Below are 26,471 nucleotides of genomic sequence, written 5' to 3' on the forward strand. Positions count from 1 at the left end.
AACTGGTTTGAAAACTATCCCTGTCTTAATCTTTTAAATTATTTAAGTGCCATCTGTGAGCTTTACCCCAAAGTAATAAGAAACCTCCTTTTTAAAACAACCACATATGAGTATAATTAAACTTCCTTGTAATTAGAGTAAGTGTGTCCTGTTGATCATTGTTAAAATTCTCTTGATTGGAAAAGCTATAAGAGAACCACTAGGTCCCATAGGCATTGTTTTTCAGCAGTGTGTGTGTCTGGCCACCAAATGGCAGTACTGCGCTGCACTTGCACCAGAAGAAATGTGTGAATCTGGCAAAGGAAAATTAATCTGCATGTAGTTGAATACCAGACACTCAGATGCATTTATTTGGGTCTATTTATAATCCCTTTTGTTGTTAGAATTGCTATACCTTAAAACCTGATTGTACTGAAATACCATCCTCATAACTGCAATAACTTATGTCAAGTCCAAGTGGTATTTTCTCCTACCTCTTCATCCCATTGCAACCTTTGTTCTTGTATGTGAAATTTCATTCACAACCACATGCTGATTAATTGTGTCGTGGGATTAAAATGATTATACTTTATGGCATTTAGCCTGGGTTTAGTTTCCTCCAGTGTAGAGGAAACCTATGACTGACATGGCCAAATGGTTCATTATCAAGGGGAAATGTTCAGTGGTCCGTTTGTAAGACTTTTATGAACAGGATTGTCTGTGGTTTTCTTTACTGTGAATTTGCTTTTCCTTTAATGGCAGTGTAAAAGCGTGCACTGCATATTTGATGTAAAAAGAGAATTCCTGGTAATAGATTAGTGACTAGAGAGAATCCTGCATTTCTATCAGGCTAGATTCCTAGACACTGAAGATTCTATCTTCTTATTCCTAGAACAAAACAGTTTTTAGAAATTGTGGCAGTCCTAAACTTGGTCCATAAGCCTGTGTTCATGAGGAAGTTGTATTGGTTGCTCAGTTTTATAAACCTGGTTAACAAAACGGATCTGAGATACCAACTTGCAGTGGAGTTACTATTGTAGGTCTGATACAAAATCTATTAAAGTAAATAATTTTTCTGCTGACTTCAGTAGGTTTTGTATCTGGCCCTATTTGTGAAGAGAGCTACAGGTATGTGGGGCTCTTTGCACAGGGTTTATTATTTATTATTTGTTACTGTCAGTTTGTTCCACATGATGCTTTCCAGCTGTTCAATAATGGATAGTCCAAGTCATGAGACGTTCAAAATCAAAGGATAGACAGACAGAGAAGCTAGAGTTGGCTGAAAAGTGGATTTCTAAAACTTCAAAGCTAATGTTCTGAAACTGAATGAAAAACTAAAATTTCCCATTGAATGGGAATTCTAAAATTGTTTGAAAAAGGATGAAGAAACATTTTGTACAAAATGTTGTACACTGCCAAGAGTCCCAGCAGCACATGAGGTGGGAAACTGGTCAGCTTGAGGAGCCTAGAAGCTTGGGCTCGAGGGCTTCTGGCCAGCCTGGGAGCCCTAGCGCTGCAGTAGTCCATTTGCCACGCGCTGCCCTGGAGCTGTGAAGCCTGGAAACCTGGGCTGGTGAGGAGTCGGGGACCCATTAAGCTGGAAATGATTTTCTGACCGAAAATAAAAATTTCCAGCGAAACTGAAATGTTTCAATGGCAGGAAGTTGAAAGGAAAATACGGTTGCCTGAGGCCCTCTCAAGAGGAAGAAGTGACAAGACATAGCAACAACCTAAATGAGGACTGAAAGGAAGAGGAAAGCGCTGATATTATGGGCTTTGGAAACAGTGAGGCTGGTGGAGTTTCAACCTTAATGGAAAAGGTATAATTTAGTGGAAGGAGGGAAGACTAAGAGTTCTGGTTTTGCCACTGTGAAATTTTTCACTGGCAATAGTACACGAAAGAAGAGGGACTGTTGCAGATGTGAGTATGAATGAAGCAGCCTATATTTGATATAGGGATGGTAGTTGAAGCCATTAAAATGAATGAGCTCACCATGGAAGGAGATGAAGGGGCCAAAGACAAAACCCCGTGAAACTGACAGAATAGGGTAGGTGAAACTGGAAATGCCAAAGGGTGCACTGAAGGAAGGAGCAGTGTGAGCTAGTAGAGAGAAGAGAATTTCAAAGAGGAGCTATGATCAACTGTGTCAAATTGGGATACACTATTTGAGGATGGAGAAGAAGAGTGTCAGGAAGAGATTGCTATTGCCTTTTGTGAGTTCTGTGAGTGGAGTGAATGAAGATAGACTCCAGAGATCCAAAAAGAGTTCTTGTATTTGGTGATGTCTAGTAGACTCTCTGATACTATGGGGATAAAAAGTTATAAGAGTAGATAGTTGTGGTGAGGATGTAGAGACATCCTGCAATGTGCAAGAGGTCAGACTAGATGATGAGTCTATGAGGGGACAGTATTCTGAAGGAGCTTGGATGTATGGAGAGAGAGGGGATGCTAGAATGTGGGGTTGAGATTCTCTTAGGATAGGGAAGATCATGGTGTCTTGAAGACAAAACAAAGATGGGAAGAGGTGAGTTTTGAGTTGGGAACTGAAGGAAGAAAAGGAAGGTAGCATGGTGTACAGGGTCAGAGAGAACATTCCAGGCATAGGAGTCAGTACCAGACTTTATTAAATGAACAATGCAAAGGGTGTGCAGGGCTTGAACATCAGAGTTATAGGATATGAAATAGGGTGGGGAGGGACAGTATGATGTCAAGACTATGAGAGAGGACAAAAGTTAATTTGATGCAGAAGGAGAAACACATCCAGCGAAAGAAATCAGAGGTCTGTTCCAGACCAGGCCCCAAGGTTTCACAGTCCCTGCACAGCTCATTTTTCCTGTGCTAGCTTATGCCATCTTGAGCCATGTAGACGGTCAATGCAGTAGTGCATTGGTGTAGCTGCAGACAGTGCAGCTATTGAAGTAAGCTAACCTCTCTTTGGGAGAACGTTTGGGTGTGGATAGGTGCCATTTGTTCCTTGCTGCTTACCACGACTCAGTAGTGATGTCTGATTTTAAAAAAGAAAAAGAAAAAAGCTTGAACTGGCAGTTAATGAGAGAGGCCTTTCACAAGACAGCCCTAATAGCAGTTTTAAAACTCCAGTGTTCACAGATAACGCCATATGATGATGACAACTTGCGGGGGTTGGGAGGAGGAGTACTATACTTGGCAAGAAACCCTTCTTTCCTTTCCTTCCCCCCCAAAAAACTCTTTTTATCCAGGTCCTGCTTCATGTAGCAGGCTCAGTGGATGGTACCTACAGTATCTTGTTGTGCCCACATTTCTGACAGCTTCTCCCCTACCTTGGATTTAAAAGATGTAAACTTTAGATGGCTGATGTGAAAGTTTTAAAACATGATTCATCATAAATCAAACTTCTTCTTCGAGTGATTGCTCCTATGCATTCCATTGTAGGTGTGCGCGCCGTGCGTGCACGGCTCTCCGGAACATTTTTACCCTAGCAACTCCGGCGGGCCGGCTGGCGCCCCCTGGAGTGGCGCCGCTATGGCGCCCATTCAACAGAAAGACCAAGTAGGGGATTATAGCCTGGCATGAGAGAGAATCTGGAGAAGCATTCCTCTCCTCAGGAAAGACGACTCCTCACTGAACAAAACAAAGTAACGTGAGTTATCAGCAGCACAAAATGGAGGATGAGGAACATGTCAGTTATTGAAGTGAACAGCTATTAAAATTAATAATTGCATGAATGAGCTTTCAGTCCTCCTGCTTCAGGGCACAAACAGTTCAATGGTGGGATTAGGAAGAATTTTACTCCTTTGGTACAGCAGTGCCCAATTAAATGCACGATTGAGGGGGTCGAGGCTTGATTACATCTTATTGGCAGCAGGATTCCAGGCCATTTTGGCTTTTCAATAGGAAAATTCACAGGTCTGTGACTCTTGATTATAATGATGGTGACTTGTGCTGATATAATAATGTGAGATGCGAGATTGCTTACTTGTTTCTGAGGCATTAGGCTAATATGTGACACCACAAGCATCTGGTAAAGACACAATTTCTATGTAGCTTTGGCTGTTTTGAACCAAACGGTGCCTATAGTAACATCTTCTGTTCATTTACAGAGGGCACTCTTGTAAAGAGAATCTCATTATAAAAAAAACTGCTTTGCTGAAAAGCTTTCACAGCTTGATGATGCAATTGTCACCATGGAGATTTCATTCCAACAGAAAAGAATGAATTCTATGCGGTCCTGCTTTTGAAATTTGTAAACAGCAGATACCTTCTAATGCCTTTTGTCTAAATCTTCGCCTTGTAAGATAACTTGGACCAGAACATAGGAAAGGAAGTCTATATATGTTAATGGCAAATTTTATTTTTCATAAACAGCCTGATCTCCAGGGATGAGATGTGCGTAATGGCAGATTAATGAAGTGGGCATGAATAACAGACTTTGAGCCAAAGACAATAGGGAGGGAAGTATACTTTCTTCAGATTTGAGAGAATTATTCAAACACACTGCTCTGTGAATTTCAGTTGAAGTCTGATTCTCTTTCTTTAAAGAGGAGCTGCCTTTCTGTATTCTCCTGTGGTCCACTTTGAAGGCAGCAGGCAGAGACTGCTTTAAAATTTGCATTTTAGTGTTTGACGTAACACTTTCTGGAAGCATTGCCAGTATGGCTGAGCATCTCCTTTCACAGTAATGACCTGTAAAAGGAGCCAGGTGCAGGCTGATTATACTCTGATTCAAACAAAGCCAAGAAACCACTCTGGATGTGTAACAGCTGATCACTTTGTTTATCTTTCTCTGGCATAGTATCTCAAGGGAAGTCCTATCTGTTGACTCATTTATAACTAAACTACTGAAAAATATACTTTAGGGAGCAATCTTGCACTGACTGAGGGGATGAACAAGACGACATAAGAGGTCTCTTCTATCTCTGAATGTGTTATGATTATTCAAGAGCAGACAATGGATATCAGTTACAATTTTACCATCCTAATACATTACATGACACTGGCAATCATTCAGCAAAGTGAATATCACCAGATTTCTTAGGGTTCGTCTACAGAATTTTGGAGCAAGCCTTTCATTTCAGGTGGCTGGTTTTGGGCTAGGGAAGCTCACGCTAGTGCTCTAAAAACAACTGTATAGACAGCACTTTAAAGCTGTAGCTTGGGCTGGATCTTGGGCTATGCAGCCTAGCCAAGGCATTACTTAAACTGAGTGGTTTATTTTGTTTTTAGCTTAATTTGGCTCCTAATAGACATCAGTTAAATCGATTTTTAAACCATGTTTAAATTGTTTTTTAGAATTTCCATTTAGCTTTATGCATTAACTAAATGTGATTTTAAATCATACCTGTAGTAAAAGCAGTTCAACTTTGTGTGTAGACAAACTCCAAGCGAACAGCTTTCTGATTACTATTACTTATTTGCTAAAGTCTGCAACTGTGCTTACGGCTGTACAAAACACACAAGTAAAGTCTGCCAAAAAAACTTAAAACCGAGAAGATACACACTCAGGAAACAAAGTGGGAATAGGCTACTGACACTTCTTTAAATGAAGAACACTTCTAAAACTCAGTACGTTTGTGAATATTGCGGCAAGGATGGGTGCTTTAAAAGGAACTAGACTGAAGAGAGGGTTGAGGTTGTACAGATTTTTTTATTTTTTTTTTTAAGGAAGGGTGTGCCATGAATGGGGGCATTGTGAAGAAAAAGCATAGACTTAGGAAGTAGGAAGAAATGACAAAGGGGATATTTGAGTCTTGCATCATTGGTGGAGTATATGTTGAGAAGGGAACACAATAAGAGGGTAGGTTGTACATGTAGGCTAGTGCTCCAATGCCAAGATGATGGGTGTGGTATGAAAACTTAGAAATGCAGTTGTAAGGACTTGAAGATAAGGATGAAAAATGTGAACTCTCTAAGCTGCTTAAGTGGCAAGTCAGTGGAGAGATGCAAACTACGGTATCTCAATCACCCCTTTTTTTGTCTGCTTCTGATCTAGCCTGAAGCATTCTATGTCACAAATCTGGCTTTGCAAGCATGGTCAAAAGGTGTATAGCTATCCATCTGTTTTTAAGATTCTCCATGTCTATAGACTGTTACCTTTCCAAAATCCTCAAGTCTTTTGAACTTTCCCCATGAGGTATGGTACCGCATGAGAGATGTATAACTATTGGCTTTCCAGTCATTAATATTCTTTTGCAATCTGCTAAAAACAAGAACAACAATCCCTTCAGAAACCTTCCCACCCTCAGCGGTTAATTTGGTCATGTAGGGATCTTTTAATGCAGTAGACACTGAAGACAGGGGTTTCCTGCTTTGCATGGCAGAAGGATGTGGTTCAGTGGGGCAGCTCTCTTCTCCTCTTGATAACCGTTACAGCTTCTGTTTCCACCATCGGTCCTCTTCCAATCTTGTCATTCTGAATTCACCTGCTCTCCCATATTATTGTGGAACTCCTAAAAAGTGAGTCTGCTCCCTCTGCTGGTGGTGCAGCATGACTGGATAAATGAACACTTTTCATAGAACTCTTCTGTCCAGATGTTGGTACAAAAATATTTAGTTGTAAGGTATTATATAAAGAAAAAAAATTAAAAAAATGTGGTCCCATGTTCTTTGCCAGATGTGGGGCAGCCAGAAAGAATATCATTGTTTACCACATCAAAAAGAATAAAATCACCAGGGGGTAATGATGCTGAAGTTCCTAAAAGGATATTACAAGTAATAACTTTAAAAGCTCTTCTCTAATCTAATCTATATAATTCATACTGTGCCCCTTGTATTTTAAAAGGTAGTTAGATTTCTAATTTGTTTTTAGAAGTTGTCAAAACAGGATCAAAAAAGCCAAAAGATAGAATTTGGGAACATTGCCAATCTTTTGCTGGATGGCTAGTGAACTAATTGTAGAGAATGGAAAAATTAAACCTTTTATTTAAAACAAAGTTAAGAGTGAATATAATGAAATATGGCTTGTGTTAGGAGATCTCAGCTATGAACACTAATCTACCCTACCCCAATTCTGACTTTCTATATCAGCTTGCTTTTTTAATCTTTTGCTCAACATGAAGTCAGATTCCTGGCTGGTACTGACTTGATTGCTCAGAGGTATGTCTGCTAGAAGGTGGTTCACATTTCTATGGGTTGCTGTTTGGAGGAGGTGAAGGGGATAGTGGCAGAGAATATGTAACTGCTTAAAATGGGGTTTTCCCCCTTTTCATTTAGCCTAGAGAAACTGACAAGGCATATCTTCATTGTCACACAGCTTTTGCTGAAATAGCCACAGTAAATTTTGCCTGCAAAACTGTTAGCTGATATACCTGCTGTCAAAGAATATAAATGTGAACTGTAAAAGCAAATTAATTATCCGGTAGCTACTGAATGCAACCTCATATGTAAACAAAAGGCTTTAGCCTCATACCATAGTGATACATCTTGTAGTAAATGTGACATTTACATGATTCTATCTTCTTTAGATCTCTCTTCCAGAAGTGTCCATAAAAATGTTTCTTACTCATAACAGATGGTCAAAGCACGGCTTTGAAATTTCTCTGGAGAAGAATCTCTGTTGATATAATTAGACTTGAAGAGTGTTCGTGCAGCTATAGACTTGGAGGAATTTATTGTTATAATTATTATGAAAAATCACATGTTGAATGTATTCCTTTCCTTTTCCTTTGCAGGTGATGTGCCTTCAGGATTTCTTTGGTGATGATGACATTTTTATTGCATGTGGACCAGAAAAGTTCCGTTACCAGGATGATTTCTTGCTAGATGAAAGTGGTAAGAAAATAGCACATTTTAAAAAAAGACACAATATTAAAGTGTGGGGCAGCTTTCCAGATCTGATTTAGGCTGTAAAATAAGGCCAAAATGGTGTCAGCTCAGAGTATAATACTAGTTTTAGATACAATATCAGAATGTCTGTTCTTTAATTTTGATTTCTAATACGGAAAACAAAAATAACTGAAAGCTTACGATGAGGTTAATAAGGGCCTATTATCAGCTAACTCGCAACAAATCCCTATTTAAAACCAAGTTCATAGTAATTTTTATAGGAAGCAGGGGTGGTGTGAATGGCTAAATTCCCATTTTATATGGTCTTTATTTTAAATCAAATTTGAATGGTCATAGATCTTCTACCGGTCCTTTTTGGCTTATCTCCCATGTACATTTATTCTAGTTTGACATCACACAATTGCTTAAAATTGTCTCTCTTGCTCCCAATCCCAGTAAGTGCTTTCCTCCCAACCCTTCCCATCTAAATCTTTGGAATGTGGATTTTGGTAACACCCCAGGAGTAGCATGAAAAAGGAAGCTATGTTGTATATGGAAGCCAGTTAATAATGATAAATTAAGACAAACTCCTCATAGAAAACTAAATGAAATCTGTGTTCTATGTAAAGTCTCTCGGAGTCTGATTGCGTAACTTCACTAGAGCAAATAAACCCTTAGAGGAAAATATGTTTCTGGTCTGAACTTGCCTACCCTTTATTAAAGGATATTTCTAAGTGCTGGACCATGAGTAGTAGCCAAGAAACTGCAAGTTGTCTTGTGCATAAGGAATACAAATAAAAAAAAAAAAAGGGTGGGGGGGAGGCTGTAAATTATCTCTTTCATTTGTGATGTAGATCAGGAACCGACTAAAGGGCTTGTTTTTCCCTCTGCTTGTCCAGATTTTTTCCTCTGCAGCTGGATAAATGTATCTTCAGCACCTTTTTTCCCCCTTTAAATAATTTATAACATAATGTCTCAGTCTTACAGGACAGTCCTTTGCTTAGAATAAGGAGAAATACACATATTCATTGTAGATATGTTTAAAGATCACTACTTTCTGATTTTTATATTCAACATATGATAGAAAATACAATTGTATTTGTCTGACCTATTGAATTGGAAGGTTTGGAGGGGTTTTGTTTTTTGTTGGGCTTATCTGGATCCAGATTTGAGCTTTTGGAAGGTGGGGAAAGTCCTTTATCAGTATCTATATTTTAAGCTGGGAGATGTGTATGGAAAAAATAGTTACTACATACTGGTAAGCAAGGAAAGTAACATTCTGAACTGCATGCATGCACTCGCATGCAGATGCCTTACATCTGTTTAGAACCTTTCATTATAGAGTTAATGTGAACATTTTACACATGGATTGGTCTGTCCAGGGATGAAAGTAAAATACAGCTCTTACTGGTATGGGTCCCACTCCTCGCCCCCTCCTCCGGAAGGGGCAGGGCCTCAGACAGAAGGGGTGGGGTCAGGCATGAAAGTAAATTACATTTCTTACCTGTACAGTCCAAACACAAGCAACCCACCTCTCCTACATACTTCATGGATCCTTTCCATTGCATGACTTAGATATAGAAAATAAAGCTACTATTACTACTACCAGTACGGTCTGTAATAAAACTTTACTATTGGAATAAAACTGAAAAACTGAAAACTCACTGTCACATTTTTCTCCTTGTCCTCCCTTCTCCTCCAGCCAGGCTGCCTGACATGGCTAGGCTCCCTGTTCCCCTGCCCCCCGCACTCAGCAGGGGCTGCAGGGTCTCCCCTCTAGCTTGTAGCAGGGAGCAGGGGGGACAGGCTGAGGGAGAAGTCTCCCCAGGTAGCCTGCTGCCTGCATAGGAACAGTTTAAACTTAGCTGTTCACCCTGAGGTCTGAACTGCAGGATTCGGGGCTATTTCTAGCATCCTTGTTAATTTCACTCAGTTGTTGCGGGGGGCAAAGCCGGGGCAATTCTTTTCTGCCCCCCTGGATGAGGCAATCTGGAGTCTCTGCTGAGTGGGAGGGTCGGGGGAACGCGGAGCCTAGCCAGGCTGCCTGACACGGCTGGAGGAGGAGAGGGAGAGAAACAACAAACAAATGTGACAGTGAGTTTTCCCTTTCCAAGCTTTTATTAGCTTTGAGTTTGAACTTTTTGTTATGCAGCCAAAAAAGAGGTGAAAGTAAGCCAGTACTGAATGCTCCACTTATTTGCCGGTACACTCCTGCACCTTTTTTTACTGGTACTCCATACCGGGCCGTACCGGCTTACTTTCACCTCTGGGTCTGTCCCACATTGACATGTACTGTACCCTCCTCTGAGGTGCAGTATGGTAACTGCTGAACAACAACAGACAAATTTAGGACAAGGGAAATTTAATAGGCAGCAATACAGTTGCCCAAGCTGGAATGTAGCCAGGATGGGCAATGTTAGCACTACTTACTCATGTGAAAAGATCCAAGTGATCTTTAATGACCAGGACTTCCATTTTGTCTTATCTGCAGCTGCACAGTGTCTCTTAGCATCACCCTGTGGCCTTTGTACAGATCTGACTTGGAGGGAAAAGTGGCAGCTACATGCCCAAACTCATTCATGTAGATGTTTTCTGGAAGTCTCCTATCAAAGTGTCACCTTGGCCTGACTCTCTCTAGTTCAATTTGCCTGACATAGCATCCTGTCTGCAAGGATGTAGTGTGTGTTTTTGGAATATTTACACTTAAACCTTTATTGTCTAGGGCTAAAATAAAAATGAGCTGTAAATCGTCACCTGCTTGTGAGAGTTTACCAGAGTGGAGCACTGTTTGATTCTCCAATATAGAGAGCTTCAATGAACAGTCACAGTTTTTATGTTAGGAATTAGTAAACATCATAAAATCTGACCCCAAAGTACATTTCTGTTTCATCGCAGGGTGTGAAGTCTTGCAGCCACTTAATTAGTTAAGCATTTTTCCTTAGGTTTTTACAATGCTGAATTTGCCCAAGTAGCCTACAGTTGATGGCTGACACACCCACCCACACTTTCCAGAGATTCATCTCCCTAGGGCTCTAAAACTGTTACAAATTAAATAAATGAGCTTTCCAAAAGGTTTGTTTTGAAACAGTGCAAAATTATTTATCAAAAGTCTGAGTTGCATTAAGATTATTAGCAATGATTGAGTTTCACTCCAAATGGGTGAGCATTGGCAGGTCTGCCTCTGCTTCCCTGGAATGCTGCTGGAAATACCACTTCAACAGGTTTTTTCACTACATTTCTGGTACTTCCTGATTACAGCCAGATCATAAGAACTACACTTGTGTTAGTTTGTCCTGAAAAAAGGAAGTGAAGAGGAACGTGATGTGCAGAAACTGAAGGTGGAGGGTGGGAAATTAATAGGCAAAGCTTTTTTGAACGTTAATATTCTACTTACTTTTATTCCTATTTTATCAGGAAAAAATGCCCATCCTTAGCTCAATGTTTCCCTTACTTGTTTTAATCTCATATGAAAAGGCAATGCATACCCACCAGTGATCAACTGAGGGAGCTCCTTTAGTTATTCATTCCTCTTAGAGGGAAATATACAGTCTGTACTGTGTGTTAAGTGCTTTGATTCTCTATCCCTTGACATTAACTTCTAGGTGCAGTACTCAGATTTCATCCCGTTGAAATACACAGTAAATAAAGACCCCACCACCAGACTTCCTGGCAACCATGTCAATATTTGATCGAATTGGTATCTTACCCTTCCATGAATAAGAATATAGCTGAGCCAAAGACTATGGGTGGGCTCATCTTAAAATTGAGTATTTCTGTTCTTTATTTGATTTTATTAAAAAAAATTAGGAGAACATTCTGATATCTACCTACTTTCTATATTTAAAGAAAACTGGCACTTTGTAAATACTGATTTGTGCTATATTACCTCTGTGATATATAGCCACATATGCAGCTGTAGCAGCTACTATGTGGGAGACCCAGGTACTTCAGTCAAGGAGCTGTATTGACTTTATTTCTGAAATTGATTGTTTGCTGGCAATAGGATTATATAACAACTGACAAAAAGCTCAAATAACTTTTGTGCCTTCTCTTGGCTTTCCCAAGGACCTGTACACACAGGATGTCATCTTGTGACTGCAAAACATTAACACAGAACATATGCACTAACATCTCCTAGTTCAGGACTCTTTTTGTGTGGCAACTGATCAAACAAATTAAAAAGGGATTATCAATGAAGTGCACTCAATTTCAGTCAGATTATCAAGCAAGTAAGAAACTTCCTCAGTTCTCCAACCTTCATTAGCCTTTCCAATTTCAAGGGTGTCTGATACCTTAGAATATAGGCATAGTCATCTTTGTGGTTGGAGCATGAATAGTTCACTGTTTTAGCAATTCTTCTTTCGAGCCGAAAATTGCCTGATGAACATGGGGTTCTTAAACAATAATATAAATAAAAAGAATAGAGTATTAGCAAGAGGACAGCTTGTTATAATACCACTTCATGTTGACAGAGCCTATGGTGCCAGATCTAGAGTCTACCTGAGTTTGTACAAACTCCTAATGCCAGGTCTTCTTTCTTAGTAATGTAAAACATCCGTAAAAAGCTGTGTGGTTGGTGATGTAATAATATGTTTAATTTTCATCTGTTGCTAACATTGGTTCAGTGCTTCAAAGCTATAAGCATCACACAGTACAAGTGTGAAAGTCTTGGTCATCTCCTATTGAGACACCTCCTTTAAAGAGGCTACTGCAAAACAGGCCAAATTAATTGCTGCCAACAAATATAGAATGGCTGGATGCAAAAATAAGTTGAGATCACTTGACAAGAACAGATATTAATGTTAATGGAAACAGTGATGAAAATGACACTCTTCTAGGGAAGAAATAAGACTGGGCTCTTTGAAACCTATTTCACCTTGACTTGCTGGCCAATGTTAGTCTTTAGCCTAAAGTCTTTGTGCCAGCAGCTTTATTACATCCTCTTGCCAGGAGGAAACATTATGCCAGGAAAATCTGATTACTATTTCACAAAGAAAAAAATTAAGGTCAGCAGCATCATGTTTATACCTGGTAAATTCCTGTAACCTTGATTATGTCCTGCCTGCGAAAAGGAGAAAGGGAAAAATCAATGATAATCCCCATCTGCTCTGATTTATAGAACACAGGCTGATGTGTTGAGCAGCTTTTTGGCTGGATGCAGGAGCAGGGAGCTTGCTGGCTGACTAACTCTGTCCCCATCAGAAACTGACACTTCGGCAATGGGAAAATTACCAGGGGTTCTCGAGACCCAGAGATTTAACTGTACTTTCAACAGAGGCATACATATAAAGTTTTCCAGTGCCGTGTGATGTTTTAATATGTTGTCAACTGCCAGGCTTGAGAGAGAGACAGATTCTGTATTTGAGGCAGAAACAAACTAGGGCATCATGAGCTAGACTTTTACTGTATAAAGGGAACTTTTATTTTAAGAAAATGTTAGCTCTCCTCAGTACACTTTTCTACATGATGCGAGACTGTCCCACTCCAAGAGTTTTGTGGCAGTATATGATGAATACTACAGCTCATTATTGACTTGCTCTGGTCCTTGTGGTATTGAAAAATATCTTGGATTGCAGTTAATTGTTTAAAAGAGAATGAGCTCAAAAGAAACACAACCTAAGCTATATAAAAATCACTGTTGATATAGTATTCTACTAAATAAAGCCTTTTTTCCTCTTCAGGAATTATTCACTAGCATTTTGATTATTTTATAAATATGTTCATTATTTGAATGTTTGCTTTATGCAATCATATATTTCATAATCCTACATTATATATTTGCAAGCTATTTGCTTTGACTGTGCCTTTGACTATTCAGTATTCTATCTCTCTTTATTGTATTTGTCATAATTATTTCTGTAATGCACTTCACCTTTTTATCTAACACACTTTCATAGAAATATGGGGTTAGAGGGGACCTCAAGAGATCATATAATCCACCTCTCTGTGCTGAGGCAGGACAAAGTATACCTAGACCATCCCTGACAGGTGTTTGTTTTACCCGTAATGAATCACCTCCAATGATGGGGATTCCACAACCTCCCTAGCTATCTGTGCAGTGTAGGTATGGTCAATAAGTTATAAGGCACTGGTTCTGCTCCCTGAGTTGATGATTAAACATTTATAAACAGGAGGAAGGACACCAGAGAGTCAAGAGAGCCACGTGGACACTGAACAGCCTACACCTTCGCTCACACTATTTGCATGCATATTTACATAGCTGACACTTCCTATGAATGTTTCTGTGAACAAAAGGTTACCTCTGTCTAGTCACAGAAAATGATTACTTAGCATTTATATTACTGTAGCCTGTCGTCAAAGCCAATAAAACAGGATTGTTAAGTTGAAACTAATTCACTTTGGAGGTTTGAAGCAAAATTTTTTTAATTGTTTTGCAGTATTCGCCTGCTCTTACTTTTTAAAAAAGAATCTAAAACATTAATCAATAAATTAGATCTGGTCAAAAAATCAAAATATTTCATGGAAATAAACTTGAATGAAATTATTTTGGGAAATTTTTCACAGATAATTTTGATTCTTTTAATGAAAATTTTGTCAATTCTTTTGGTCAAAAGATCAAAAACTTCATTGAAATCAAACTATTTTCACAAAACCTTTCAATTTTGATGAAACTGCATTTTTTCAACTGCAAAAAAATTAGTACAAAAATTTCAACCAGCCCTAAATAAAAGGAAACAAATGTGAAGGTGTCCTTAGCATGAGATCAGCCACTATAGTGAAGACCCTACAGATATTGCAACAGTGATCAGTTAATGCCAAAATGCGGGCAGAATGTATTTGCTATTATTTTTTTCATTGTAGCAGAATTTTTTAACTAACAGTATTTTATTCTTTTTTTTGTATCATAACCTCTTGGACTTACTTCAATATCCCAGTGTCTAAATTATCAGAGGGGTAGCCGTGTTAGTCTGGATCTGTAAAAGCAGCAAAGAATCCTGTGGCACCTTATAGACTAACAGACGTTTTGCAGCATGAGCTTTCGTGGGTGAATACCCACTTCGTCAGATGCAAGTAGTGGAAATTTCCAGGGGCAGGTATATATATGCAAGCAAGAAGCAAGCTAGAGATAACGAGGTTAGTTCAATCAGGGAGGATGAGGCCCTGTTCTAGCAGTAGAGGTGTGAAAACCAAGGGAGGAGAAACTGGTTCTGTAGTTGGCAAGCCATTCACAGTCTTTGTTTAATCCTGAGCTAATGGTGTCAAATTTGCAGATGAACTGAAGCTCAGCAGTTTCTCTTTGAAGTCTGGTCCTGAAGTTTTTTTGCTGCAGGATGGCCACCTTAAGATCTGCTATTGTGTGGCCAGGGAGGTTGAAATGTTCTCCTACAGGTTTTTGTATATTACCATTCCTAATATCTGATTTGTGTCCATTTATCCTTTTAATCATCGCAGGGAAAGTGTTGTCACTGTGAATGAGTAGCTCTTTTCCCCAACATTAAGTATCTGTTATATTTTCAAATGCAAAAAGATTATGGTCCTGCTTTTAACTGCCAGTTCCATGCACAAATTGATGAATATGACTATGGATAAAGCAAGTAAAATTGGTATGCAGATCTTCATAAGTGTTTTGTGTGCGCACTTGAACCCCTAATTTGCTCATGTGATTACTGCTTTTGCACATATGATTTCTTGTTTTGCAGCCTAGGAGAATCATCTGTGGCTTATGTAGTGCCCCATTCATGTGCATAGAACTTTTTGCTTTCTCAAGGCAATGACTCCTGACTATGTTAAGCTGCTTTGAGTGGGCTTGGAGGGACTTTCATCCATCCTTTCATTTCAGATTGATAAAGTTGCAAAACAAAAGGAAAAAAAAACCCCACCAACTAGTTGTGTCCTGTGAATTAGCTCTGACTCAGTCTCCTCTGAGGCCCCTTAAGCTGTTCAGTGGCTAGATGCTATAATTTTAGTATGAGGAAATAGAACAAACTTCTTCAAGTGATGGCCCCAAAATGGATTCCAAATGTGGATGTGCATGTGCGCCAGGCTCTAGAGCTGGAAGGTTTTAGTAGCAGTGTCCACTGACCCACATGTGCATTGTGCATCCCCTCATGCTCTCAGCTGAGGGTATAATAGGCTGTGCAGGTCGACACCTGTCCAGTTCCCTCTTAGGCCATATGGCTCGAGTCGGAACCCCTGTTCCTTCGCGCGCTCAGCTTAACTAAGAGAGTGACCTTCTGTCAGTTTTTTTTCTTGTACGTAGTTGTAGATAGCTGTTTTACTGTGTCTGGTACGTGTTTATTATTATAGTTAGATAGTTAGCATAGATCTTCCCCCCATTTGGGGAAGTCCTCCTCCCTCCCCACTCCTGGGGACTATGCCCTGGCTTCCAGTCTGTAAAAACTGTGCCTCTTGCCTGCATTCATTTTCTATGAGCAACAAGCACCAGCATTGTCTGTAATGCCTCAGCAAGGCCCACATTGTGGCCCATTGTACTGTCTGGACGTCATTCCTGCCCCGTATGCGGGAAGCTAGAGAACTTTGCCTTTGGAAGTTCTTAATGGTGCATTGGGAACTGGGACTGGTGGAACTGGGAGTGCAGTGTCCGTCACCAGCGGCGAGAGCCCCTCCGACTACCTCTGCAGCACTGGATCTGGCGGTACCAAGGAAGTTGGACAAGACCCACCATGAGACCAAGAAACATGGCCATGGGCATAAGAGCAGATCCCCTTCCAGGACTGCTCAGAAATGCAGCATTTCCTCTCTGAGCCGTGCCAAGTCAGGTGAGAAGTCATGTGTCAGTCCTGCTGGACCAGCTCCCAAACTCCCCCGGACAGAGGATAAGTAGAAGTGCAGACAGGATCCGCTGATGCAGGCTTGTCTCTTGCCCATACCACCAACACCACCTGGACCTTCGGGATTGTCCCATTTGACGCCTCGTACTCTCAGTCGCCTAGAACTGCTGCTGTGAACGGAGAAATTGCTCCTTCCATGCCTTCACTCCCCTTTATTCTCTGGACCACTGCCTACCTCTGTCCTGCTTTTTCCAAGGGATTAACGCCTACTGCTGCTGACGAGTGGCATGTCCCTCTGCCGCACTGCAGCCCTCCAGTACTGATGGCACTCCCATTACTGGAACCCGTTCTCTGAGTCCAAGGGATTCTCAGAGCCAGAATCCTCATTCTCTCCCACTTCACACCTGAGTCCAGACTCTCAACGCTGGTCACGTCAGTCCCCAGTTTACGATCCTGCTGCGGAACCATGGGACCACTACCTGCGAGGACCACCTATGCCAAGAGACCCTTACAAAGTACTCCACTTACGAAGGAACAATCAGTTACATACATACAAAATGGGAAATGACTGCCTAGGAAGGAGTACTGCAGAAAGGGATCGGGGGGGGGTCATAGTGGATCACAAGCTAAATGAGCGTCAACAGTGTAGCACTGATGCAAAAAACAAACATACTTCTGAGCTGTATTAGCAGGAGTGTTGTTAGCAAGACACAAAAAGTAATTCTTCTGCTCTATTGCATGCTCGTTAGGCCTCAGCCAAAGTATTGTGTTCACTTCTGGGCAGCACATTTCAGGAAAGATATGGAAAAATTAGAGAAATTCCAGAGAAGAGCCACAAAAAATATTAAGTCTAGAAAACAGAGGGAAGATTGAAAAATTGGGTTTGTTTAGTCTGGAGAAGAGAAAACTGAGAGGGGGCATAACCGTTTTGAAGTACATAAAAGGTTGTTTCAAGGGGGAGGGAAAAAAATATTCTCCTTAATCTCTGAGGACAGGACAAGAAGCAATGGCCTTAAATTATAGCAAGGGCAGTTTAGGTTAGAGAGTAGGACAAACTTCCTACCTGTCAGGGTAATTAAGCACTGGAATAAATTGCCTAAGGATGTTGTGGAATCTCCGTTATTGGAGATATTTAAGAGCAGGTTAGACAAACACCTGTCAGGGATGGTCTATATAATACTTAGTCCTGCCATGAGTGCAGGGGACTGGACTAGATTACCTCTCAGGGTCCCCTTCAGTCCTATGATTCTATTGGCCCTACTAGCCACCCTGGGATTCCTACTGGGGATTCAAGCACCATCAGTAGCCTCATACCAACTGTCCCCTTTGCACCCTCCAGCACCACCTGCTTATGAGAAAGAGGAGGGAGAGGTGGAACTGATGCCGCTGGTTCCCATGGTGGCCTCTTCATCCCAGACAAGGCACTTCTTCTTGCCTTCCTGTCCCTACTGGATAACCACCGTCAATATCAAGAACTGCTCCGGCAGTTTGGGATTCCCATTTTAGGAGGTCCAGGAACTGCATCAGCTCCTGGATATCCTCCAGCCCCAGGGGCCTTCTCGAGCAGCTCTCCCCTTCAACAAGACCATCCTAGAATTGTCATAAACATGTGATACACCCCTGCCTCTTGTTTCCCCTCTTCTAAGAGGGCAGAGAGGAGATACTTTGTCTCGGCCAATGGAAAGGAGTTTCTTTTTACCCATCCTCCCCCCAACTTCCCGATGAGCCACACAGTGGTGGAGCGAGCCCACCAGCACCCTCAAAAATCTACCTTCTTGGACAGAGCAGCTAAAAAGATGGACCTGCTAGGCTGGAAAGCCTATTCCTCTGTTGGGCTCCAGGTCAGGATTGCCAGCTATTGAGTCCTGTTAGCTAAATATGACTTTAAAAATTACTCGAACCTAGCAGAGTTCAAGGATAGGAACTGCCAGAGCACTAGCAGCAGTTCCCGGCACTTTGGATGAGGGTTGGTTGGTGGGGAAGGTAGGCCTCCAAGTTGCCATTGATGCGGTCAATGCTGCTTCCTGCTTGTTCGCAACCAGAGTAGTGCTCTGTAGAGACTCGTAGCTGCAGTCCTCCAGATTCCCCATGGAAGTTCAAACCACCATAGAGGACCTCCTTTTCAAAAATTTTCAGTGTCAAGACTGATGCATCCCTTCATTCTTTTAAGGACTCTCGCGCCAGACTCAGATCTCCTGACATCTCTCAGTGCCAAGATGCAGGTAGTAAAAGCAACTATACCATCCCTGACCACAGGCCCCCTATCTGGCATACTACAAAAGTCAGCAGGAGGTGCCATGTTCATGGCACCTCCTAGAGACTACACTGCCCCACCTCCACAACCACCCCCTTGACACTCTCCCACCAACAATCCAAACAACACTTTTGATATACTTGTCAAGAACCACAACCCAACTACCATCCCTTCCTCTGGCACCCCATATAATCTTTGAGGGCTGTCTTGCCCTATTCGCCTGCAACTGGAGCAAGATCCCCATGGACAGTTGGGTACTAGAGATCATCCACCATGGATACTATATAGAATTCCTGTCACTTCCACATCATCAGCCCCTAGATGCCCTCTGGGGGGACTCTTCCCATCAAGTCCTCCAACAAGAAGCCGACACTATTCTCCTCAAAGGCACCATAGAGCTGGTCCCACTCACTACAGGGGAAGGGGTTCTATTTCCTGTACTTCCTTATCCCAAGAAGGGTGGAGGGCCTTTGAGTGCTCAACATCTTTATCCAGAAATTCAAATTCCATATGATGATGATGGTTCTTTTAAAAGTTTATTACTGAAGATTGACTTAATACAGCTTTGAAACTTTACTATGCAGAAGAAAATCACTTTTAAAAGAAAATTTTTAACCATCTTAATTTAAATGAAACAGGCACAGAAATAGTTTCCTTACCTTATTAAATGTTTTTTTTTAAACTTTCCCTTTATTTTTTTAGTAGTTTACATTTGTGTACTGTACTGTATTTTCTACCCCCCACACTCTGCTACTGCCTGATAGCATACTTCTGGTTCCAAATGAGGTGTGTGGTTGACTGGTCAGTTCGTAACTCTGGTGTTCGTAACTCTGAGGTTCTACTGTATCCCTTCCCTCTCCTCAGGAGCCTGATTTGTGGCTCTCGACATGAAAGATACTTACTTCCACATCACGACTGCCTGGACAGCAAAGTCCTGATCCCCTGGCAAGTCGTTACTCCTTTCAAACTCCTATACCACAAGCCACGCTCACAACAGACACCTTCCTTGTGGTTTGAGGAGCTGACCTTGACCGCCGTACTGCACAGTGGGTCTGGATGTCTCGGGAAGCCAAGATGCATATAAATGTCCTGGAGCTGTGGGCAGTCCATCTCGCCTGCCGCTACCAAGCATTTCTTCCCCTCATACATGCCAAGCACATCCAATTACTCTCCTACAACATTGCAGCAGTAGTTTACATCAGCAAACAGCGTGGTGCCAAGTCTCCCTACCTCTTCAGAATCCATCCACCTTTGGACTGAAGCATCAAGTCTCACTCCAGGCCACATACCTCCCAGGCACCCAAAGCACCCTGGCAGATGTACTTAGCCGGACACTCTCTATTTCAGTGGTCCCCAACCTTCGAGCCACGGAGGACCGTGGCAGCGGACGAGCATCCGCCGAAATTCCACCGACAAGCGGCAACATCAATAAGCGTCGCTGCCAAAATGCCGCCGACAAGCAGCGTCATCCAGAGGTGTCGCCGCCGAAATACCACTGAAAATTGGCGGCATTTTGGCGGTGACGCCTCTGGATGACGCAGCTTGTCTGTGGCATTTCGGCGGATGCTCATCCACCAGCCAGTACGTAGGCGCACTTAGACGCCCCTGCGGGCACCGCATTGGGGAGCCCTGCTCTGTTTGAACCATGAGTGGGAGCTGAAGGATGCAATACTCCAGTGCCTCTTCTGCCAGTGAGGCACGCTGCACTGGGACCTCTTTGCCACCTGAGAGAACCGCAAACTGTGGGGGAGTACTCACAGGGTGACACCCTTTTCTTTCCCTGGACAGACTCCCTCCACTATGCCTTTTCCCCCCTTCCCCTCCTTCCACAAGTCTTGCACAAGGTCTGCCAGGATCAAGTGACTGTGATCCTCATAGCCCCATTTTGGCCACATCAGTTTGGTTCACAGACCTCCTAAACCTCTCCACCTACACACTACTGCACCTCCGCATGCTACCAGATCTCCTCACACAAGAGCAGGGCCAACTCCGACATCCCAATTCCGGCCCTCTTCACCTCACAGCTTGGTTTTTGGATGAACTCGGGAATAGACCGAGCGTGCTCCACCACAGTGTGACATCTCCTTACCTAGAGCAGGAGGGCATCCACCAGGGCCTGCTACTAGACAAAATGGAAGCGCTTCATCTCCTGGGCTCACCATCACCAATGCCCACTGCGTATGATATCTATACCTATAGTCCTTGACTACTGTCTCAAACTCAGTTGGGCCTACCGCTCAGCTCCATATGGGTCCACCTAGCAACCCTCAGTGCCTTTCTCCCCCTGATGGACAGTGCGTCCTTGTTCACACCCTAATACCATGCACTTCCTAAAAGGTCTGCTGAACACCTTCCTGCCCATACTCAAACACACACCCTCATGGGACTTTAATCTCATTCTCTCCACTCTCATGAAACCACCCTTTAAGCCTCTGGCAATGTCCTCCCTTTCCCATCTTTCCATGAAAGTAACCTCCTTACCGTGGCTAGCTGGGTCAGTGAACTGACAGCCATGATGGCTGATCTGCCCTTACATCATCTTCCATAAAAATAAAGTTTCCTTACCTCTCCACCCTAAATTCCTTCCTAAAGTGCTGTTGGAGTTCTACCTAAATCAGTGTATCCACCTCCCGGGATTCCGCTCCAAACCCCACACCTCCTACTAGGACAGGGTCCTCCACAACCTCAACATCTGATGTGCATTGAAGTTCTAACTTCACCAAACCCATGCCCTCGCCCCATCACCAAGACTCATTGTAGTGATTGCCAACCATTTTAATGACCAAGCCCCTCTCCTCAGAGCGCATTTCCAAATGGATGTCCAGGTGCATTTGCGAATGCTACACTCTCAATGTAATGCCCCCGATGTCATCATGGCACACTCTACACTAGCACAAGTAGCAACAGTGGCTCACCTCACCAACATCTCCTGACAGGACATTTGAAGTGCAGCAATGTAGTGTTCCATGCACACTTTCATGTCTCATTATGCTAGCTACAGATGCAGCTGTGGGCTGTGCTATACAACAGACCACATTCCTGAGCACATCCTTTACCCATGGCCACGCTGCTCACTACTCATCCATGTTTGGGATCCATATAGGGAATCACTCAAAAAAGAAGAGGAAGAGGTTCCTTTCCTGTAACTGGAGGTTCTTTGAGATGTGTGGTTCCTATTCAGATTCCAATATCCTCCCTCCATCTCCTCTGCTGTGGACTTGACCACTCAGTGGTAAAAAGGGTACCGGAGAGGCGTCAAGCCACATGGCCTATTATACCCTTGGCGGAGAGCATGAGGGGATGCATGACACCCGTGTGGGACAATAGACACTGCTACAAAAACCTTTCAGCTCTGGTGCATGGATGATGCACACGTACACCCACATGTTCGAAATCCAAATAGGAACCATGAACCTCGAAGAAGCTCCTGTTACAGGTAAGTAACCTCCTCTTTTGATTTCAGAGGACTTCTGAGATTGGCCTTCCTTGTCTAGTTTTTTGGGGGTTTTTTTGTCCATCTTGTTATAATTCATTTCCTCTCTGTTGTTAATTAGTTTTGTAGGAAATGTAGTGTAAAATAAAATACTTGTAGTCTTGGCCCAGTCCATTCATATTTATATTTATTATATTCCATGGATCCTTTCTACTCTAGGGACGACTGGAATCTGAACTATTTGCAAAACAGAAACACTTTGATCCTTTGACAGGTAATTCTTTGACCATGTAGTACAGAGAAGCTTCAATTTTTTCTCTAGTCATCATGAGTTTGTATGATGTACCTTCAGCATAAATCACAGAATTACAGAATATCAGGGTTGGAAGGGACCTCAGGAGGTCATCTAGTCCAACCCCCTGCTCAAAACAGGATCAATCACCAACTAAATCATCTCAGCCAGGGCTTTGTCAAGTTTGACCTTAAAAACTTCTAAGGAAGGAGATTCTACCACCTCCCTAGGTAGCCTCACCACCCTCTTAGTGAAAGAGTTCTCTGCTTCATCATTTAGTTTGAAAACCTGAATGTACAATGCCATCTATTAAATGGTATTAGAATGTGCCCCAAAGACCTGGCTCTTCAACAACCAGTTGTTGCTGGTTGGTTCAGAGGTTCCTGCACTGGGACAAATGTATTTAGTGTAATATCATGTTAGAACACCCTGACTCTCCACTTCTCATACTTGGGTATTTTGAGGTCCTATAGGTGGAAAGTTACCAAAAGTCTTGAATAAGCACACTTTTCTTTCTAACCAGAAATGTCCACAGATTTTGTTATACTGTCAGGATCCTTTGAAAAAAGCATAATTATTCAAAATTCATAATTCATTAGCTTTTAGAAAGTAGCAAACTTTCTAAAGGCACATGAGGATAATATATTCATCCTTAATATTCATTAAAGCTTTTTCTTAATCTTATCAAACACAAACTCCCGTACACCAGCTGAGAGTCAAAAACAACCTGGAAAATATTTCAAAGTGCTGAAATCAGAAGCACAGTCCATCAGTGGTAGGTGTGCACTTCATACATATTTATATACTTTGTTTACAGGCACAGATATATTAAATATAAAAAATACATTGAAACCTTACTGCAAAGATGTTAGTACAAAACCACTGCATACTGGCTCCAGCGAAATCCACCGTGACCACCCTTTTTTATGACATATTCTGAAATACTGGTACAATGGCATATGTCTCCAAAAAACAAACCCATGGAAACAGTGGATTCTCCTTTCCTCCTCCTCCCTTCCCCTTACAAATTCAGTGTGATGTACCTCAGTTCAGTGTGTCTGTAAACCAGTTACCTTCAAGGGAACTCTTCACATAGCGTAGCTCATTGCAGGACTGTATGCTAATGTTCTCTGTGGAATATTCTAAGGATGACTAAGAATTAAGAAAGTTTCCTGTTGCCATGGCATTGAACACATGTAGGTGGTGGGTCATGCAGCTGTGATTTGAATTCAGCAGTTCTTCAGTTGGAGCTTTATCTTTTTAATTTTGTTTGGGAGAAATTATAACACTTGTTTTATGGAAGGAAAGTCCTGTAGAGTCTTGAAATGGATTGAAGCAAGATGGGGGAAGAACCTGTGACTGCCTCTTTTTTTGCTGATATGAGGAAGGTGCAGGGTTGCTACTCATTAGCAAGGGGAGGGTGATTAAAAAGCAAAGGAATTTAAATCTCCTGAGTATCTTGTTCTGGCACTGTAAAATAGAAGAAAAAATATCTCCTCTAATCATTTAGAACTGTGACTGATTACCAGCAGAAAAACAAGGCAAGGGAGTTTCTAATGAAGACACATGGTCTGTGAGGAGGAATTGTCTTGGACACATGTAAAGAAAGACAAGATTCAAGGGAGATGGTTTAATTAGGCTGTAACTTTATTACGTAACTCTTCTGGGAACTATCCAGCAATAACTCATACAGTGCAGGTCATGATTCCTTCCTTAATCATTTCCACCTGGTGCGAGGTTGCTGTCAGCCACACAGCTTTCCACACCTGATCCCAGCCCTACTGCTGGGACCTCTTGTATAAGGATTAGGGTACTGGTTTTGCTGTACCAGACATTTGGAGCCCGAGTCCCAATCCCAATCCTCACCGTATTTAGACTTCTCCTAAATCTACTTCCAATTCCAGATTGCCTGTGGAACAAATATCTGCACTGTACACCTGCCACAAGAAGGTGCCAGCAAGTACCTTGGCTACTAATCTGGGCATGAGAGGGGGCTCAAGCTGGAGGAGCAAGGTTTATATAGCCTCTCCTTGGTGTGCAAACTGAAATAGCTTACCTGAGCTCCATTGGTTCACCCACTCTTGCAGGTAATGTCTTCTCTTTCTTTTCTTTCTGTCCCACTCTCCTGACCCCTGAGGGAGGGAGAGTACCCTTAAAGGAGTCACTACCCTTTTTCCCCATTAGACCAGACAAAGACCCCCACCTTGGAGGTTTCAGGGGTTGCACTCTTACCGAAGAACAGATTCAGTGAAGCCAGGTGTATGTGGGGTAGTTTCCTTCTGTCACTGACTTCGCATGGTGTTGTGCACGCTCTCTCTCACTCACACCTTACTATCCATTAAATAGATGAGAGGTGAGGAAATGGGCTATCACAATTCACAATGGGATCAGCTGATATGTAAATACTGGTTATTATTCTGGAGGTCTGGAACACAATAAATATCACTGTTGCCCCTTTTTGAGCTGAGCAGATAATCAAAGTTTGATGTTCCAGTTAGGAGTAGAAATTGGTGATACTCAGATATTAGCAGTTTTCATAGAATCATAGGACTGGAAGGGACCTCAGTAGGTCATCTAGTCCAGTCCCCTGCACTCATGGCAGGACTAAGTATTATATAGACCATCCCTAACAGGTGTTTGTCTAATCTGATTTTAACAATCCCCAATGTTGGAGATTCCACAACCTCCCTAGGCAATTTATTCCAGCGCTTAACCACCCTGACAGTTAGGAAGTTTTTCCTAATGTCCAACCTAAACCTCCCTTGCTGAAATTTAAGCCCATTGCTTCTTGTCCTATCCTGAGAGATTAAGAAGAACAATTCTTCTCCTTCCTCATTGTAACAACCTTTTATGTACTTGAAAACCGTTACCATGTTCCATCTCCGTCTTCTCTTTTCCACACTAAACAAACCCACTTTTTTCAATCTTCCCTGATAGGCCATGTTTTCTAGACCTTTAATCATTTTTGTTACTCTTCTCTAGATTCTCTCCAATTTGTCCACATCTTTCCACACAATACTCCAGTTGAGGCCTAATCAGCACGGAATAGAGCAGAAGAATTACTTCTCGTGTCTTGCTTACAACACTCCTGCTAATACATCCCAGAATGATGTTCTCGTTTGTTTTTGTTCTTTTGCAACAGTGTGTTACACTGACTCATATTTAGCGTGTGATCCACTATGACGCCCAGATCCCTTTCCACAGTAGCCCTTCCTAGGCAGTCATTTCCCATTTTCTATGTGTGCAACTGATTGTTCCTTCCTAAGTGGAGTACTTTGCATTTGTCTTTATTGAATTTCATCCTATTTACTTCAAACCATTTCTCCAGTTTGTCCAGATCATTTTGAATTTTAATCCTATCCTCCAAACCACTTACAACCCCTCCCAGCTTGATATCTGCAAACATTATAAGTGTGCTCTCTATGCCATTATCTAAATCATTGATGAAGATATTGAACAGAAACAGAACTAATCCCTACGGGACCCCACTCATTATGCCCTTCCAGCATGACTGTGAACCACTGATAACTACTCTCTGGGAATGGTTTTCCAAACAGTTTTGCACCCACCTTATTAGTAGCTCCATCTAGATTGCATTTCAGTAGTTTGTTTATGAAAAGGTCATGAGAGACCATGTCAAAAGCTTTACTAAAGTTGAGATATACCATGTCTACAGCTTCCTCACTATCCACAAGGCTTGTTACCCTGTCAAAGAAAGCTATCAGGTTGGTTTGACACGATTTGTTCTTGACAAATCCACACTGACTGTTATTTATCACCTTATTATTTTTTAGATGTTTGCAAATTGATTGCTTAATTATCTGCTCCGTTATCTTTCTGGGTACGGAAGTTAAGCTGACTGGTCTGTAATTCTCCATGTTGTCCTTATTTTCCTTTTTATAGATGGGCACTATATTTGCCCTTTTCTAGTCTTCTGGAATTTCTCCTGTCTTCTCTGACTTTTCAAAGATAATAGCTAATGGCTCAGATAGCTCCTCAGTCAGCTCCTTGAGTATGCT

General features: G+C 41.9%; 1 protein-coding gene and 1 long non-coding RNA gene across 13 annotated transcripts in view; one reads left to right on the forward strand and one right to left on the reverse strand.

Annotated features, from left to right (window-relative positions):
* Positions 1-26,471, forward strand: part of DCLK1 (doublecortin like kinase 1) — a 374,217-nt gene that overhangs the window by 205,456 nt on the left and 142,290 nt on the right. For 10 of the 12 annotated variants that reach the window (XM_045015788.1, XM_045015797.1, XM_045015784.1 and 7 more), the window contains one exon: positions 7,627-7,726. In XM_045015788.1, the coding sequence (XP_044871723.1) occupies positions 7,627-7,726 (100 nt within the window). Of the gene's footprint in view, positions 1-4,217; positions 4,346-7,626; positions 7,727-10,211; positions 10,575-26,471 lie in introns of those variants that run through there. The other 2 variants (XM_045015873.1, XM_045015842.1) reach the window with 2 other exon arrangements.
* LOC123369858 lies at positions 12,007-23,558 on the reverse strand. Its single transcript, XR_006579161.1, has 3 exons — positions 23,496-23,558; positions 12,749-12,782; positions 12,007-12,114 (listed from the first exon to the last, which is right to left on the reverse strand). It is a non-coding gene; the product is annotated as an uncharacterized LOC123369858 (long non-coding RNA).

Source organism: Mauremys mutica, chromosome 1, assembly GCF_020497125.1.
Source record: "Mauremys mutica isolate MM-2020 ecotype Southern chromosome 1, ASM2049712v1, whole genome shotgun sequence".
Classification (NCBI taxonomy): Eukaryota; Metazoa; Chordata; order Testudines; family Geoemydidae; genus Mauremys; species Mauremys mutica.